This window comes from Podarcis filfolensis (assembly GCF_964270895.1).
Source record: "Podarcis filfolensis genome assembly, chromosome: 14".
Taxonomy (NCBI): domain Eukaryota; kingdom Metazoa; phylum Chordata; class Lepidosauria; order Squamata; family Lacertidae; genus Podarcis; species Podarcis filfolensis.
Window position 1 is genome coordinate 44,237,010 of NC_139616.1, and position 17,348 is coordinate 44,254,357.

Here is a 17,348-nt window from a genome sequence, read left to right on the forward strand (position 1 = left end):
AAACTAGTGGCTTGGCAGAGGGAGGAAAAGCAGGAAAGATAATTATAAGTGGTACTCCGACTCCCATCAGCCCCAGCCAGAATGGCCCAGAGTGAGAGATGGTGGAAGCTGGGCATCCCAGCATCATTCGGAGAACCTAGTGTTCAAGTAGGAGCTTGGCTGACAGTGCCAAATCTCCCCCCGTACCTGTTCCAGTTTGACATTTCGGAAGCGGCTGCGCTCTTTTCCTCATCCGTGATGTTTTGCTCAGTGACAGACAATTGGCACCGGTCCATGATGACCATCTCAATTTCTGTGGAGAAACAGCAGCTCATTTAGAAACATTTCTAGGGAGATTGTACTTGTTAGAGGGTGCAGGGGTAGTCAGAAGTTAATGGCTCATCTATTGCCCATTGGAATTCTTGCAAAGGCTGCTGGTCTGGTCTGATAATGCTTTTCTTAAGAAAGAGCACTCAGGATCACTTAAGAACAGAGTTGTTACATCTTAACAGTGAAGAGGTCCTATTAACTACTGATTTATAAACTTGACACATGATGATGGCTCACAGGGATTCTAGGTGTTTTTAATAAAAGAGAGAGGAGGGGTAGACAGAAGGAAAGTAGACCATGTACAATGTCACTTCACCTTACATAGAGGTACAGAAAACAAAAGGTGAATTGTATGTTACCTTTTATAGCTCTGCAAGAGTGTGTTTCAACTTAGATGATTCACAAAAGTGTTACAAGCAATAAAGAAAGGGTGCTTGAGGCAGAATTCCATATCGAGCATTGGTCACAAGGCAATCCGTCATAGAATCATAGAATTAAAAGGGACCACAAGGGGCATCTAGTCCAACCCCCTGCAATGCAGGAATCTTTTGCCCAACATGGGGCTTGAACCCACAACCTTGAGATTAAAAGTCATATGCTCTACCAACTGAGCTACCAAGGCGCATTCCCTTTATTAGGGTCAACTGACAGTATTCAGGTCATGAGACAAAATAATAGGGAGTTAACAAACCCAGAATTAAGCAAGTGTGGGAAACAAGTTCTGTTCTCCAAATGAGAATCATCCATTGCAAATCAAGCCACACAATGTATCTCCAATGTGCACAAGATAAACCCCCAGTAGGAATTGGTGAATTACTGGTTGTGGTTTTCATTTACTGGCATGCTTACCTTCGCTCTCCCCAGTGGGCTTGATGCCTTTGGACAGGCCCTCTGTGCCTTCTTGGGCGTCTTCTGGCCCCCTCTCTTCCTCTTCATCCTCTCCAACATTCTTATAATTAGGCCTCTTCTGCAGCCTCTTCTTGCCCTTATGCTTATTAATTTCCAGGGATCTCTCTAAGGTCTCCGTAGGTTTAATGAAGCATCTGATGCCAGTCTTGAGCTAAAATGTTTGACAAAGGTAAGCGTTACTCTTTAGCAGGAGGCAAAGCAACTCCAGGTGTTTCCTTACAGAGCCACACAGCAACATGTAAGCGGCCCAACTTCGGCTTGGGGAAAACCATTACCATGCCAGAATTAGCACCGTGGACACATCCAGGCTGCCATTATTTCTGGGTGGAGTTCAATCACATACCAGCAAATTCAGGTGGAATGCTTAAGAGCTGATTGGGAGGTTTTGAGCAACAAACCTGCTTCTCCTAAATATCAGACTTGTGTGATAGGGAAAGTTACAGAAAAATGCACTGGGAAATGTGCCATAACTCTAACACGACGTCATCTAGCCGCCCTGCAAGCACATCAGAATGAATGCTCAATGAACAGGTCATCTGGAAACATCCTGTGTCTAGAACTTCAACTGGAATCATAAAAGGTTTCCTAGTCCAAAACAGCGAGGTGTGATAGCACTTAGGCGACTCGCTCCCTACCTGAAGCATGGAGTCAAGTAAGGGTTAGCCCATTGCTTCATTCCATTCAATGTCTAAAGGAGTAACTGGTATTCAGAGATACACAGCCTCCAACACTGGGGGTAAAACATAGCCATTGTGGCTAGTAGCTACTGATAGCCTTACCCCTGGGCTCACGTGCTCCCCATCCCTGATGAGCACTTAGCTTTGCTTTCTGTGAGTCTCAGCTTGTTAGATGGTCCAGACTGGGGATTGTGGTTAAGTCAGGCCAGTTTAACAAACCAGTTTCACAGCCCATGGTTTGAAGTTGGCTTGTTTTGAAACCAGCCAGAAAGCAAAGCTAAATGCAGCTGACTACCTCCTCCTATCTGCAGTTTAGCATGATGTTCAAATGCAGCTGGCGTTTCCCCTTAACCACGGCTGTGTGTTGTTTCAAGCAAAGTCTGAATTCCGCCTACAAAATGAATAGTGTACTTTAGTGGTACCTCGGGTTAAGAACTTAATTCATTCCGGAGATCTGTTCTTAACCTGAAACTCTTCTTAACCTGAAGCACTTTAGCTAATGGGCCCCCCCACTGCTGCTTCCACGCCACCACCACACAATTTCTGTTCTCATCCTGAAGCAAAGTTCTTAACCTGAGGTACTATTTCTGGGTAAGCGGAGTCTGTAACCTGAAGTGTTTGTAACCCAAAGTACCACTGTATAACCAAAACATGCAATTTTTAACATTTGGGCTGGGACGCCTGCTAGGAAAATAAGAAATCAAACCATGCTAGCTAAGTACCACCTCTAGGTTACAGGAAGGAGAGAAAGTAGGCTAAGCTGAAAGCAGCAGGAACCAGCCACATCCGATTCGGGCAGGAAGCAAGTGGAAACCATTCTGACAGGAAGGAAGGTAAGTGCCGAATGTGACTTCTGCCTCACGTCATGCGGCGTATATTGTGAAGGCACGTGACTCACTGACCCAAGACAACCGCAAGGCAGCGAGACCACCCCATCATGCCACCTCCCCTTGCTGGGAACACAATCACACTTCTCAGGTTTCTGAAACATCTCATAGCAAGGCAAGCACGCTCCTCTGTAACACCTGAACACTTCAAGCAAAACCAGAAAACAGTTATTGCTGCTCTGAAGAAGAAAAATAAAGAGCTAGTTGTGGGTGCAATTCACCAAGCTTCCACCTGACTGAAATACATATGCAATTTTTAAAAAATGTTGTTGCATGCATGAGTTCTGCTTTTTCTACAGACATCTGCTGCTCAATCTCACTGGCAGTGGTTTTCCAGCATCACAAATAAAATTGCTACTCCAAATTTCCTTAACTGGAGTTGAACACGGGGCTTTCTACACACCAGTGTGCTCTACCACTGAGCTATGCGAATTACTACGAAATAAAATGTGTGCATCTATTCATAGGGATAAATAGTGGCTCTCAAGCTGCTCCTGTGAAGTGTAAAAAAACAGGGGGAAAGAACGGTGCATGCAAAAGTTGCCAGGTTCAATCCTATCACATCTCCAAGTAAAAGACTTTAGTCTAGAACCCTGGAGAGCCACACCCTGTGCATGTAAATAATACTGAGCCAGAAGGACCAATGGTCTGACTCAGTGTAAGGCAGCTTCCAGGTGACAATAATAATAATAGTAATAGTAAAATAATAATAGTAAAATAATAATAGTAAAATAATAATAATAATAATAATAATAATAATAATAATAATAATAATAATTTTTTATTTATACCCTGCCCACTCTGGGTGGCTTCCAACAAAATATTAAAATACAGTAATGCATCAAACATTAAAAGCTTCCCTAAACAGGGCTGCCTTCAGATGTCTTCTAAAAGTCTGGTAGTTGTTCTCTTTGACATCTGGTGGGAGGGCGTTCCACGGGTGCCACTACCAAGAAGGCCCTCTGCCTGGTTCCCTGTAACTTGGGCTTCTTGCAGCGAGGGAACCGCCAAAAGGCCCTCGGCACTGAACCTCAGTGTCCAAGTAGAAAGATGGGGGTGGAGACGCTCCTTCAGATATACTGCACTGAAACGATTCTACCACTGGACTCAAAACTGTTATCACTACAAAGGATTCAAGAAGAAACCTCCAAGAAGACACAGATGCAGTACTTGTTTTCCGCATTCCCTCTCATGTCCAGGCCCACTACTTATGCTGCTCAGACACCTTGCTTGTAAATGCCACTCGTACTCCCTTCGCACTAACAGAAGACTCTCGTTAAGACAGGGCTGGCTCCTTGCTTCTCTGCTCTCCTTTCCACCCCCTGTAGCTGCAGCAAGCTTTCTTACAGTGAGGAAGGGTCCATTTCATCCCACTGAATCAATGCCAAAAACTGCACAGCAGTCATCCTCCAGATGTTGCTTCATTCCAGCTCAGTTCAGCCCCAGCCAGCAGTCAAAAGTTATCGAGATGAAGGGAGCTGCAATCCAACAACATCTGGAGAGTCAGAGGTTCCCCACACCTGCTGCAGAGGTTTCACAACACACACAAGCACAAAATTAGCCGAGCTGTACTCTTTCTTCTGACAAGTTTCTCTTATTTGGAGGCAAACAGCTTTTGGGGGGGAGGTGGGGGCACCTGCTGTTGTTATTGTAAATTACCCCAACTTCAACCCTTGCAATCACAAAAAGAGGGTGAGTCCTACAAATATACAGCTCAAGTGACAAGAGGTCTAGGTAAAGAGATGCATTTTCAGTATTCAGTGAATACAGTGAAAGTGTGGAGGGAGTTGCACATCTTAGGGGCTGCCAAAAATAATACCCTCTGCTTGATCATACACACACCAAACATCCGAGGACAGTGCAGCTGCTGAGAGGTCCCCATCCATTGATCTTAACAGCCAACAGGGCCTGTAGGAAAGGAGGTGGTCTTTCAGATATTTGGGGCCTATGTCGTTTCATGCTTTAAATATTATGTGAGCACCTTGAAATAGTCCCAGGGACTAACTCGAAAGCATTACAGCGGTTTTAAAATGGAGATTATGTGGGTTCTAAATGGAACCGTAGCTGGTAATCTGGCTGCAGCATTTTTGACCACCGAGTCACCTTCAAGGGCAGCCCCACGTAGAGTGCATGAGTACATTGCAACAATCCGTTCTGGATACTACATGATCATTGAAAACAGAGGCCAAGCCATCTCTGTGCAAAAGGGTTGAGATCTGGAAAGAGGAACTCTCAGCCACCTGAGCCTCCAGTGAACAATCTGGGGGTGGCCCCAAAGACCAGCTGAAGTTTCTGTGTCATCTTCAAGGGCGCCCACACAGAGTGCAACTGCAGTAATATGCAGTAAATGGGATACATTAGGGACGGCCAACTTCCAAGAGACTGCAATCTACTCACACAATTAAAAACTGGCAGTAGATCTACAACTAAGGTCTAAGTTGTTGAGCTTCTTTTTTATGGAGGAACATCTGGTTTTTGGGGGGGGGGGTTCAGGTCAGAGTTGACAAACTTTTTTTAGAGAGGGAAATTCCGGTTTTGTGGGGGATCAGGGCGAAGGAATAAATAAATAAATAAATAAATAAATAAATAAGGCGTTCACCAAGAGATCATTAATGAAACAGTCAGCCTCGCAGCAAGAACTACGTTTTCCGCTTTAGCAATCTAGAGGGCAGGGAGAGGCTAGATGGAGGAGCCAGCGATCGACCACAATCTACCAAAACCTCCCAGGGATCAACTGGCAGATCGCGATCGACCTGTTGGACATCCCTGGGCTACATCATTTATCTCTGTAGGGCCATAGCTTCACCCCTTTCAATTATGCACCAGGATATACAGAAAATATGTATCAGAGAAATGAGTGAAGGACTTTATTGAAGCCCTGTGCTTAATAGTCCAACTTCACACCATTCCCACTCGCTGTCCTACAGCAGCAAACCCACTTTCTGTTTTGCTAAATAAAGCCTGTACTGCAGTCCTGGCCAACTCAGCACCTTCCAGACCCTACTTAACAAACGCTGCTCAGTGCAAAATATAGTTCCCAGATTGTGAAGCAGGTACAGAGCGCATCTTTTTTCATTTTCTTCTCTCGTCTCCTGATAGGAAACGGACATCCAGAATTAGCAATAGAACATTTCGGTTTTCTGAACGGTTACATTTACATAGAAAAACTATTTTTTTTAAAAAAAGAAGAAGACAATGTTTAGTCCTGCGTAACCTCCACCTTCCCCAACCACACACAGACGCAGTTCAAAATAAATCAATTAAAACAAAAAACCTCAAGCCCGAGAAAATTCTGCAAAACAGCTTTGGTGGAAGTAAAACTGCTGCAGCAGAAAAAGGCCACAAGCTTCTGACCACAGATTTCCTAGTAACAGAAGCCACTTGAAGAAAAATGGGCGAGACGTAGCATGAGGTAATGTGCTGCGAAGACAAGATTGTTTTCATGTGTAACAGATATCTCCTTTTAATATTTCAGTTCACATACAAGATCAGGTCAACATTCTCACAACGTTTCCCCCCTTCTCTCTCTTTTTTAAACAGAACAAAGTCTGCCAAACGCAAGTGGCCTGGCCACCTGTTACATATCACAAGCTGCAAAAGTTAAGCAGCCCCCTCGCATGCTCAGATTCTTGCTAAACAAAACAGGTGCACAAACCCTGACCCAGGGCCCCCTGGGGTTGTGGATGCAAAGGCGCACATGCTCCTTTCACTTACTGAACTCTTCTGGATGTCTTGCTCAGCTTTTGAAAAAAACACCGACAGGTCTCCGTTGAGAATAACTTCGGCCAGGGAATTGACCAGAGGCGCATGATGTATGATCAGGAAAACCTGGGAAGAGGCAGCAGAAAAGCAGAATGTCAGGATGGAACCTACAAAGAAACTGCTGCCCACAGGACCCCAAGCAGCTTTCTGACAACATGTCTGGGTGGCCGCTATCACTCCCCTCAAGATCCATTTTTTGGGGTGCCAATTCCCATATGCAAAAAGAGCACAATGAAGTCCTGGGACAGGGCTGTGCAGGGTTGCAGATTTACTCTCCCCCCCACTTTTTTTTTTTGAGAGGGCAGGGAGAAGTGTCACATATTTGAAGGCTTCTGCAAATCAATAATCCCCTGCAGTGGAAAGCTAGCACACCAGGAGAAGTCTTATTGGCAAGGTGGTAGCTTTCCATTAAAGTGGGTTGGGTGTTTCATGAATCACATATATATATATTCATTCATATATATACATAAACAAGAACCTATACTTAAATAACACACAACAGCAGAAAGACGCCCACAAAAAAACTGAATGAAAACTAAAATTAAGCAACACACATGAAGTACACATTTCGGTTGCTTCATTCACATTCCCTGGGGAAAAAGTTGCTTTTGTTTTTGTTGCTTCCTACATTGCAGGGGGTTGGACTAGAAGATGCTCGGGTACCTCCCAACTCTAAAATTTTATGATTCTATGATACTGGGGTGGGGGTGAAATTATTTAAAATATCTGTTTTATTTATAAATTTCAGGGTAATGCCCTTGAGGTCATGTGATATTCTTACTTAAAAGCTAAATGCGTAGGAGTCATTTGAACATTGCTATTATCATTAAGATATGAAATCAGCTTTCAGCATGTAATTGAAAGAAATATTTCTTGTTTGTCCACTAGAGAAGCCTCCCCCACAGTCTGTAGTGGTGCAGTCCTTTTCAGGCTGTTCCACAATGTTCTGTTGGCTCCTTGGCAAAGCCTTTCCCAAGTAAACCTGGTCTTGCCATAACTGCTCTTCCACTGCCTGCAAACTGTCCCCAAGTCTAGATCTCCCTGTCTATCTATCTGCGCACCCTTTTTCATCCATGGGATAACAATGGTAAATGTCCAAGGGATGACCAACTACATAGTTGTCATATGTATTATTGGTGCTACACTAAGTCACATGCAAAATTACTGCAATTCTCAGCAATACCCCAAAGACCAACTATGGATACTTAAAGACGTACTTGCGATAACAGATACAGAGAAACCTGGAGGCTGATTTTCGGACGTTCTCCACCCTAAGGAGGCAAAGGGTCAAGAGAAAAGTGATGAGTGTGTTCAATTAACAGCTAGTATCAGTTTACAATGCAGAAATAAAACACTTAAAAATATATATCTGCAAAATCTCTAAGCTGCCTTGGGAAAGCTTTGGACTACAACTCCCAGGTGTTTTGGACTATAAGTCCCAGCCCTTTAGCCATCACAACTCTCTCTCTGCCTCTAGGATGCAAATACTATGTACAGATACTGCACTCAACAGATTTGTCTCGGTTCATCTGAAAGATTGTGGCCGAGTGTTTCTCTAGTTAGGCTGAGTTCAGCACATAGCTGGCTGCTTCAGACAATTTAGTGGGAAGCACAGCACAAGTGTCCAAGCCCACATTTGGTCCTTTGGGAGCACAGCCTGCCAGATCGCATGCAGAATGAAGAACTACCTTATTGCTACCAGTGGCCAACCAGAGCTCACCAGGAAACCCAGAGCTCACCCCCTCCCACAATGCTGTCTGCTCCCAGCATCTTTTATCCATAGCTAGACTGCACCTGAACATGGAAGTTCCATCTTGCTCTTAAAAAAATTCAGGCATGCCCTGATGGATCAAAACCACCATTTACTGAGTCCAGCATTCTGCTTCTAGTATTGAAGGCTAGAGCCTCAGATTAAGATTGGGCAGACTTGGGCTCAAATAGTGAAATCCCCCAGGTGACAATGAAGCAGTCCTCTCAGCCCAGTGGGGTAATTAAAAAAAAGTGGGGAGAGAATCTTGATCCCCTTAGATAAGGGCTGTGGAACCTCCACTAGAGAAAGACAGGAAAAGTTGCCTTACAGTAAATCAAACCAATCTAGTTCAGTATTGTCTGCACTGACTGGCAGCAGCTCTCCAAGGTTTCTCAGGCAAGGGTCCCAGCTCAGTCCTTCCTTGAGATGCCGGGGAATGAACTTGGGACCTTCTGCATACGAAGCAGATCCTCTGCTGCTGAGCTACGGCCCTTCGCCTCTTGATGGCGTTGGATTGCAGCTCTCATCAACCCGGATCATAGCCCAAACAGTGATACCTCGGGTTAAGTACTTAATTCGTTCTGGAGGTCCATTCTTAACCGGAAATTGTTCTTAACCTGAAGCACCACTTTAGCTAATGGGGCCTCCTGCTGCCACTGCACCGCCGGAGCATGATTTCTGTACTCATCTTGAAGCAAAGTTTTTAACCCGAGGTGCTGTTTCTGGGTTAGTGGAGCTGTAACCTGAAGCGTCTGTAACCCGAGGTACCACTGTACTGGCTGCTGGAAGTCCAAAAGCACCTGGCGGCAACAGATCGCCTGCCCCAACATCAAAGACAGGATATTCATTTATTAAATGGAATTTCCAGCAGAAGCCAAAGAGATGCCTTCAGGAGGTACAGGTCAAGGTGATTGTCATTGACCCCCAGCATCCATAAATGCTGGGTGCATGCTATGAAGTCTATGGCAGACATACAGTTGCCCCTTTGGGGAATTAAAAGCCAGAGGCTCAGAAGAAGCAGAAAAATAACAACAACAAAGACACAGCGGTTTTATAAGAAACAGTCGGCATCACCTTCCTAGCAGAGGCTTCCCAGGTATTTGCCCACAAAACAACAACATCCTCATCAGTGTGTGCTGCTGAAAAAACACCAGTGTTTCTTGGTAAAAGAGAGCAATCATGTCCTATCACTAATTCTGTCGCAACTGCTGCTCAGGGAAAATTGCAGATGGCTCCTAATCATTATTCCAAGAATCCATTTCTCCTTTATTTTCCTCTAAAAGCAAAAGGGTTCAAACAGGTTTCTTGTAAACAATGAGGTGATGTAACAGATATGAACCAGCAGCTCTTTCTCTGGAACAGTTACACAAGCTAACTGTGCAAGGTTTAGCAAAGAAGAAGTAGAAGGTTTCAGTTATACCTTTAGAGCTAAGAGAAATGCTCTTTCAACAGAATTATTTCAGGCAGCCTTAAAGGTGCAACTGACAATTAAGTCCCTATAACACTACTTTCAACAATTTTTGTCCTCTCAGTTGTTAAAAGATGGTTAATGCCTTACCTTATCTTGATTTACTAATGAATACACATAGAGAGGCAGGAAAAGGCTATTCAGCAGGTGGTCTGTGAGCACCTCATTTAAGAATTCGCAGTTAATGATAAGGATATCGTTTAGGTAATGAAGGTGGTCAAGGTGCTCGGCTACCAGGTCACTAAGCTTCCCCCTATTTCTGTGCCTGCAAAAGAAAGAGTTGCTTGTAATAAAAACCTCTAAGCGGTTTGCAAAATAAAAATAGAACATTAGAATTATCAATCAAAGGCTGCTAAAAGCAGGCATGTAAAAACAGTCAAAAGCTAATTAGGATCATGAGACCAGGGCCCTGCGGGATCTGATTTCTTTCCGCAGGGCCTGTAAGACAGAGTTGTTCCATCTGGCCTTTGGCTTAGAATCAGTTTGATTCCCTCCCCCTCTTTCTTTTTCTTTTCTCCTCCTGTGAAGAGGCTGCATCCTAATGTTTTAATGTTGTATTTTAATCTTTTAAAATTGTATTTTAATCAACTTGTTTTTATTATTGGTTGTTAGCCGCCCAGAGCCCGGTCTTGGCTGGGGAGGGCGGGGTATAAATAAAAAATTATTATTATTATTATCAATTATCAGCTAAAAAGATAGGTGTTTTAATTCCGGCTTCTACATGTCCATATAGGCTTGCCTAAACAAAAATGTTTTTAGCAGGCATCAAAAAGAACACAGTGAAAGGGCCTGCCTGATATCAAGGAAGAATTCTGCTGCCTCTTCTCACCTCTACAACCCCCAACTCTCCTGCAAAGTTTTCCATATGAAGATTTTTTAGCGCTGGGGAGAAACTGTTCCTCCACAATCAGCAGAATTAAAAGTGCTCCCTTGGAGCCACCGCCATGCTTTCCTCATAAAAACCTATCAGTGCTCATCCCTACAGCTTATTCAGAAGTATATTTTTGCTCAGCAGAAGTTGAGCTCTTCCCATAAACTGTCCGTTAAGTAGAAAGTCGATTCTCGCTCACTTGCCATGCCTGTGACATGCCTGAACTGCCCCTTACTTAGAATCATAGAATCACCGGGTTGGAAAGAACCCAGAGGATCATCCAGTCCAACAAAATAAAAATAAGATGACTTATTTCACAATTAGTAAGTATGATGCTGGCTGTGCTTTTTATAACGCATTCCGTAAGAATTTTAATGGGAGAACAAGAGATGGCTGGCTTGGACAAGTCCAAAAAAGATCTCTGTCAGCTTGTCTGAAAGCTTTCAAATATTTGAGATGCGTCTAGCGGCAACAGGATCAAAGTGACTGTCGTGACCCCACCTATAATTGCAGCTGGTGGGAGCACAGGAACATCGGGAGCTCTCTTAATGCAAATCTTGAGTCTTGGCCCATCCAGCTCAGTCCTGTTTACACTGATTGCCAGTAGCTTTCCAGTGATTCAGCCCAAAGTCTTACTCAGCTGTGCTTGGAAGTGCCAGGAACTGAACATGGGACCTTCTGCATGCAAATAATATGCTTCTACCATTGAGTGACATCCCTTCCCTCGTAAGCAGAGCTTCTCTGCGGCAGTTAATTGCCCCATGGCCAAAGGGCAAGGGCACAGAGCCTCTAGTAACCGTGCAGAGGGCCAACAGCTGCTGGGAAGAGGTTGCAGTCCCTAATTTCCAGCAGGAATATATATAATTCTGAGCCAGTGTCAGAGGGTGCTAGCTAGTGTATTGCTAGAACATTAAGGGAAATTCTATCTGTTTGGACAGAGGAGGGAAAAAAGGACCCCGCTAAATCTGAAACAATAAAACAGAAGCCGTTCAAAGCCATTAAGCTGAAATATAAATATAAAAAGGAACTAATAAGTGTGATAAATAACAGTGATAATGATTAATAAAAATGCCCCTATCCTCCTCCCTGTTCTACAAGAACAAAAGTGAGACAAAGAAGGAGGAAGGCAGTTCCTACCACCCGGGCTGGTTATAATCAGGAAGGTAGGCTTTTAATTATTGTTCCTTATTGAAAGACTGAAAAGTACATGATTACAAGCGCACAGAGTAAAATAAGACACAAAAAGGCAGAATGAAAAGAAAAAGTACCTACGTGGGGGGGGGGAACAGAGCAAAAAGACTGTATACATTACCCCCACCTCCCCCCCCAAAATACATACTTGCAGTTAACCGGAAAGGTGGGCTTGGAGGAACAGAGGTGGGGGCTGGTGGGGCAGTGCCCCATTTGCCACAATGGAACTGCCGCTAGCACCAAGCTCCCTTCTCCCCTTTCCTCCTGGGATATATATATATTTTTTTAATGCAGATGCCAATGCATGCAGATTTAATACAATGGACGAAGCGACATCACTCCTCACAACGAGAGTTAGAAAACAGGGCTTACTCTTCATCCGTTTGCACGCAGTTATCCAGTTCAATCACATGGCTCCCAATAAACCAGACGAGATTGGAGAAGTAAGGGACAGCAGTTTTGTCTCGGATGTAGTGCAGCATAGGCTGGTTGTCCACTTAAGAGGGAGGGGAGAAATCTTTTAAAAGATCCATTTTGAAAAAGAAGTAAAATGCAAAGCAAATAAATTCTACTCAGAGCAGATACTTAGAAATTTATGGACCTAAGTCAGTCATGTCCACTAATTTAATGGGTCTACTCTGAGTATGACTAGTATTGGATACAACCCATGAATCCCTTTCAATAAATAAATAGGCTGGCTTTCAGTAGCAGAAGCCCAAACCAGATTTATTTCATGCCTAAGTTATCTATCACAGTTCATCATATTTTCCGTCCCTCGTGAGGTTAAACAAGTCCATTAAGGTGACATGTAAGTTATTCCTGCATCGTTCTGAAAACAGGCAGGTGAAACCAGTCATTTCTCACTTTCTAGAGAACTGGACAAAAGTGCAAGAATAAAAGCAATAAGGCTGAAAGTCAAAGTGATTAGCAGACTTACATGACACTGCATTAAGGAACACAGGATCATCAGTGAAGAAAGGGAGGGAAAAAACAGACAATGGTTAACAGGGTTAGGAATTGGGATAGTGAGACATCCTCCAAAGGGCTCAGTAGCTATAAAGCACAAAGCATCTAGGCTAGAAGAGAGAGGTTAGGAGGAGATAGCAGTAGAAAACCATACTGTGTGCATGCTACCACCTTGAGCCCACACCCCACCTCCAAACTCAACTCGGGGGCAGTGGTTGTCAGAAACTTCCTCCCCTCAGAGAACTCTTTTCCACATGGATATATCTGCTGTGGGGTCTCTGGCACTGTTTCCCCTTTGTGCTGCTGGGAGGGGAGGGACTGGCTGGCTGAGGGCACTGGCCAAGTCAAAGGGACTGCGGCCGCTGCTTTGCAGCACACACTGGAACAGACACAGGGTTCAGCTACAGAAGAGCACTGGAAGGGAAGATCATAGTAGAATCATAAAACTGTAGAGCTGGACGGGACCCTGAGAATCATCTAGTCCAACCCCCTGCAATGCAGGAAACCTTAAAGGTCTATTTTCTCCACCTGCCTCCACGTTTAGGGGTCCTGTGCAAGTAACCCAAGTAGGACCAATTCAGCCAGCTAGCCCTGGAGATTATCGAATTGATTTTTGAATTTTATTGTTATTCGTGTTTTTATACTGTATTTTATGCTCTTTTTATAATTAAGTGTTTTAAAGTGTTTTAAATTTGTTGTTAGTCGCCGTGAGCCTGGTTTTTGAACCGGGAAAGGTGGGGTATAAATAAAAAATTATTATTATCATTATTATTATTACCTGCCAGTGCAGGCTCTAGTTCACAAAAGTGTGTGCCACAGTGGAAGGCATGAGCCTTTAAAGAAGGGGTGGGAAAACTTTTACTGCAGCCCAGGGGCCGCATTCCCTTCTAGGCAACCTTCCAGGGGCCACACGCCAAAGGCTGGAGTGTGCAGAGCAACAGATGTAAATTTTAACTTTGTACAGTAAGCTAGTTTCTACGCCAACACCCTCTCTATCCTCCATCCAGGTAAGCAAAAGGCATTAATGGAGTTCAAGGACACAATCCAGCTGAACAAAAGCACTCAAGGAGGTTGCAAAGCGAGGCTGGTGAGGAGAGAGGCGGCTATGGCTGGAGGGAGTCCAAAGGGCCAGACTGAGACGCTTGGGAGGGCCAAGTTTAAGGCTCTTAAACGTGCCACCGAATCATTTGCAGTTTCAGCTGCAAGGGGATTAGCAGCAGCTCCCATCTGGAACTGTTCCACAGACGGCAAGCCCAAGAGGCTCAGTGGTTTAGACCACAGCACCACCCGCGTCCCTGATCCTCTGCTCTACAGTATTTAGGACATGTAATGCAAAGCCTGCCCGTGTCTTTATAGCTCTAACTTGATCCCGCTATGCTGTTTCACTCAAACCGGTGGATAAAACATTTCCCCCAATTACAAAACCTGCCTTTTACTACACATCAGCTGTTCTTTTTTCCTTCCTCAAATATCTTCTGGTGAACTTGGGAACATGTGCAATTTACATATATAGCGCATATGGGGCAACTGCAGCACTTCTAAGAAGGAATTTCTAGTGATGTTAACTGCTAGAGCTCAAACTAAAAATAGCCAGCTTAATTCTTGAAGAGTTTCCCGAAAGGTGGGGAAAGGGAAGACCTAGAGAAATGCACGTGCAAGACCAGAAGAGATGCAGGATTGAAATCTCCAGAGAGGCTTGGAAGTTATTTCACATTGTTCAAATGTTTATGCAGAAGCTGCAGAGATGCATCAATTTGCAGACTTAAATGTCAGTAAAATCGCTCTGTATTGCTGGTGCAATAGAGTCAAAGGAAAAAACAAATCTACTGAAGTATTTTGGACACTAGGGTCTTCAATGTATCCTTCAGCACATTAGCATTTTATTTTATTATTGGTATCCAAAGATGGGAGGAAGTAGCTTGGGAGGCAGCCCTAAGTACTCCCCCTGCCTTTTTGCTTGATTCTTTGGAACTTGGTCGTGGGACCTCAATAGGCAAGTTAGCACATTCAAAATGAATTCCTAATTCATGGGTCCCTCTCAGATTCTAGCATCTTTTATGACTTTGCAAGGATAAACATGGCTCATATTTCCCGAGACAGGAAATATTTTGCTCAATTCTATTCTACGGCACACTGACATTTTCTTCACTGATGAACAAAGGAAGAGAGACACGCAACATTCAAAGAAAGAGATTTTGATCATGCAACTTAACGTTCCCCATTTGCACAACGATTTGCACACTCTTCAGCATGTATCATGCATGCATGATCTTGCAAAGAATGACCTCTGGTGGCGCTTACAGTGTATTTCTCTTACAGGCACAACTTCTATAGAACCCTTTAAATACTTTTCACTGCTGAGACACTATTCTGGAGAACTCTTCTTTTAGAGATGAAAGTTTTAAAAGTGGCAACACTCATAGTTTTGCTCTCTCTCTCTCTCTCTCTCTCTCTCTCTCTCTCTCTCGTTTAGTAAACCTGTCAAACTGCTAAGTCTTATTTTCACCTTTGCATTCAAGCCTCACTATTTACAAAAAAACTGTCACCCAAGTACTAGCTGTTCTAAGGCTACAGGTTTAGGAAAACCTACCTTTGTAGACGTTTAAAGTTATCGTTCTAACAGCAATCCTGACCATGCTTTCTGGGTGGTTGAAGAATTTAATGGCTTCAGTGTACAGGGCAAAATCATTTGTGTGCTGAAAGAGAAGACAGTTAAGTACAAGGAATTAATTTGTTTTATGCATTTGTATCCTGTCCCTCAATATAAAAGTAAATTGTTTTAAACTCTTTTCAACATTGTGTTTCGATGTTGCAACCTGCCCTGGGATCTTAGGGCAAAGGGCGGGTCATAAATAATGATAATTTCCAGATTACCGTATTTTTCCGAGGATAAGACGAGCTTTTTTGACTCAAAAATGAGGTTCAAAATTTAGGCTCGTCTTATACACGGGTAGTGCTGAGGGGGGCATCTCTCCCCCCCCCCAACAATCAAGTGGCCATTTGCCGCTTAAAAACTCAGGCTCACGCTTCGTTCTGGCGGGTGAGCAGTTTTCGGCATTGGCCACTTGATTTTTTTTTGGGGGGGGGGGAATCCCGAAAATCACTCACCCGCCAGAACGTAGCACACAGCCGCTTGCACTGCAGCTGCCTGATCGCCTCCATTTATCACGCTGGCAGCGATCGGGGAGCTGATAGGTGGTTTCAGTGACGCAAGCGGAACCAAAAAGTTGTGGTGGGGAGAGATTGATTGACTGGTTCCCAGCATCCCCCGACAGAGACCCCTGGTGATCTGAAGGCGCTCCCTGAGGAGAGGCGAAAGTTTGGGAGGAAGGCACAAGCCTGAATGGTACAGCGGCTGTAAGCAGGGTCCTTTGTCCTGACCAGGACAGGCAGGGAGCTGTCCCTTTAAGGAGGAGGGTGCCTGGCTGTTTTGTGCTCTCTCTCCAGGCCTGATCAGCCGCTTCCCTTCGCCAGGATCCATCGGCTGGTTGGGCTGCCCCTCCGTGGCCATGCTCTGGCTAGAGCGGCCACGCGCTCTGCCCCGGCGGGCTGCTGCAGGTCCTCCCCAAAAGCTCAACCCCCCTATTTTCTAAATTTTGAGGCCCCCAAAATAGGGGGCGTCTTATACAAGGGGGCGTCTTAAATACGGTAGCTAACATAATAAAATAAGGTGCAACTGATGAACAATAAATGATAACAGCAACATGATGAACAATAAACGGTAACAGCAACACTCAGGAGCGCAAGACATTGAGCACCTTTTTTTAAAAAAGAAAGAAAGAAAGTGAAAAATCAATTATTTTTATCATACAAAAAATACAGCCCTTCCTCTCTAGCCCCTCAGCAAAACTCATGTACGGTCCCAACCATTTGGGCTTCAAAGCACAGCACCACCTGATGTGTAAGATGATCGGGTGACTTGACAGGTGGGAAGCTCTGCTCACCTGTGCAAGTTTGGTCCAACAAGGGACAGGGCAATAATTATCTAGCCCACTGGCCAGAGAAGATTCCCCATGCCTGCAATAAAGACAGGCTTGCAAAGTTATATTTGCTGAGTGAAAGCAGCTGTAGCTAATGATCGACATGTTGCCTCTGCCACAGAAAAACAAACAAATAACTATGTTAAGATGGAGACATTTAATCTAAGGCCAAGTCAGACTGCTTAAGCTCTGGTGCCCTCTCGTGGTAAGAAGCAGATAAAGGACAAAGAAAAGCAGGAAAAAAATTCATTCCATGGCAACACTGCCAAAGAAGTGTCTCGTGGGACAGATCTTTGCTCAAGTCCAAGGAGATAGCTCCTAATGTCCACAGTCTGTCGGGCAGTAGTACTGGGTTTAAAGACCATCAACAGTACAGGGCTAGATCAGGACTGGGGAAACCTGCGGCCGTCCAAAAGTTATTGGATTTCAAATTCCATCAGGCCCAACCAGCAACGCCAACGGCCAGAGATAATACGAGTTGGAACCCAGCAACATCTGGGGGGCCAAAGATTCCCAGCCCTAGGTTAGACTGAAGCTTGACTAGCTAAGCTGCAGTTAATTTAAATCTGCATATGTTT

The 17,348-nt window shown here is 44.3% G+C and overlaps 2 protein-coding genes across 7 annotated transcripts in view; one reads left to right on the forward strand and one right to left on the reverse strand.

Moving 5' to 3' along the window:
• LOC310749103 (myosin-11) overlaps positions 1-17,348 on the forward strand; it is a 1,537,435-nt gene that overhangs the window by 336,863 nt on the left and 1,183,224 nt on the right. The gene's annotated exons all lie outside the window — the stretch shown is intronic.
• The window catches only part of CLEC16A (C-type lectin domain containing 16A), a 92,090-nt gene that overhangs the window by 64,016 nt on the left and 10,726 nt on the right, over positions 1-17,348 (reverse strand). For all 6 annotated transcript variants that reach the window (XR_014541490.1, XR_014541491.1, XM_083585605.1 and 3 more), the window contains exons 5-11: positions 15,381-15,486; positions 12,197-12,320; positions 9,853-10,027; positions 7,762-7,815; positions 6,497-6,610; positions 1,159-1,369; positions 187-292 (exon numbers count right to left, since the gene is read on the reverse strand). Coding sequence is in view for 4 of the 6 variants with exons in the window: in XM_083585605.1 (XP_083441731.1) it covers positions 187-292; positions 1,159-1,369; positions 6,497-6,610; positions 7,762-7,815; positions 9,853-10,027; positions 12,197-12,320; positions 15,381-15,486 (890 nt within the window). In the remaining 2 variants the exon portion in view is untranslated. The remainder of the gene's footprint in view (positions 1-186; positions 293-1,158; positions 1,370-6,496; positions 6,611-7,761; positions 7,816-9,852; positions 10,028-12,196; positions 12,321-15,380; positions 15,487-17,348) is intronic.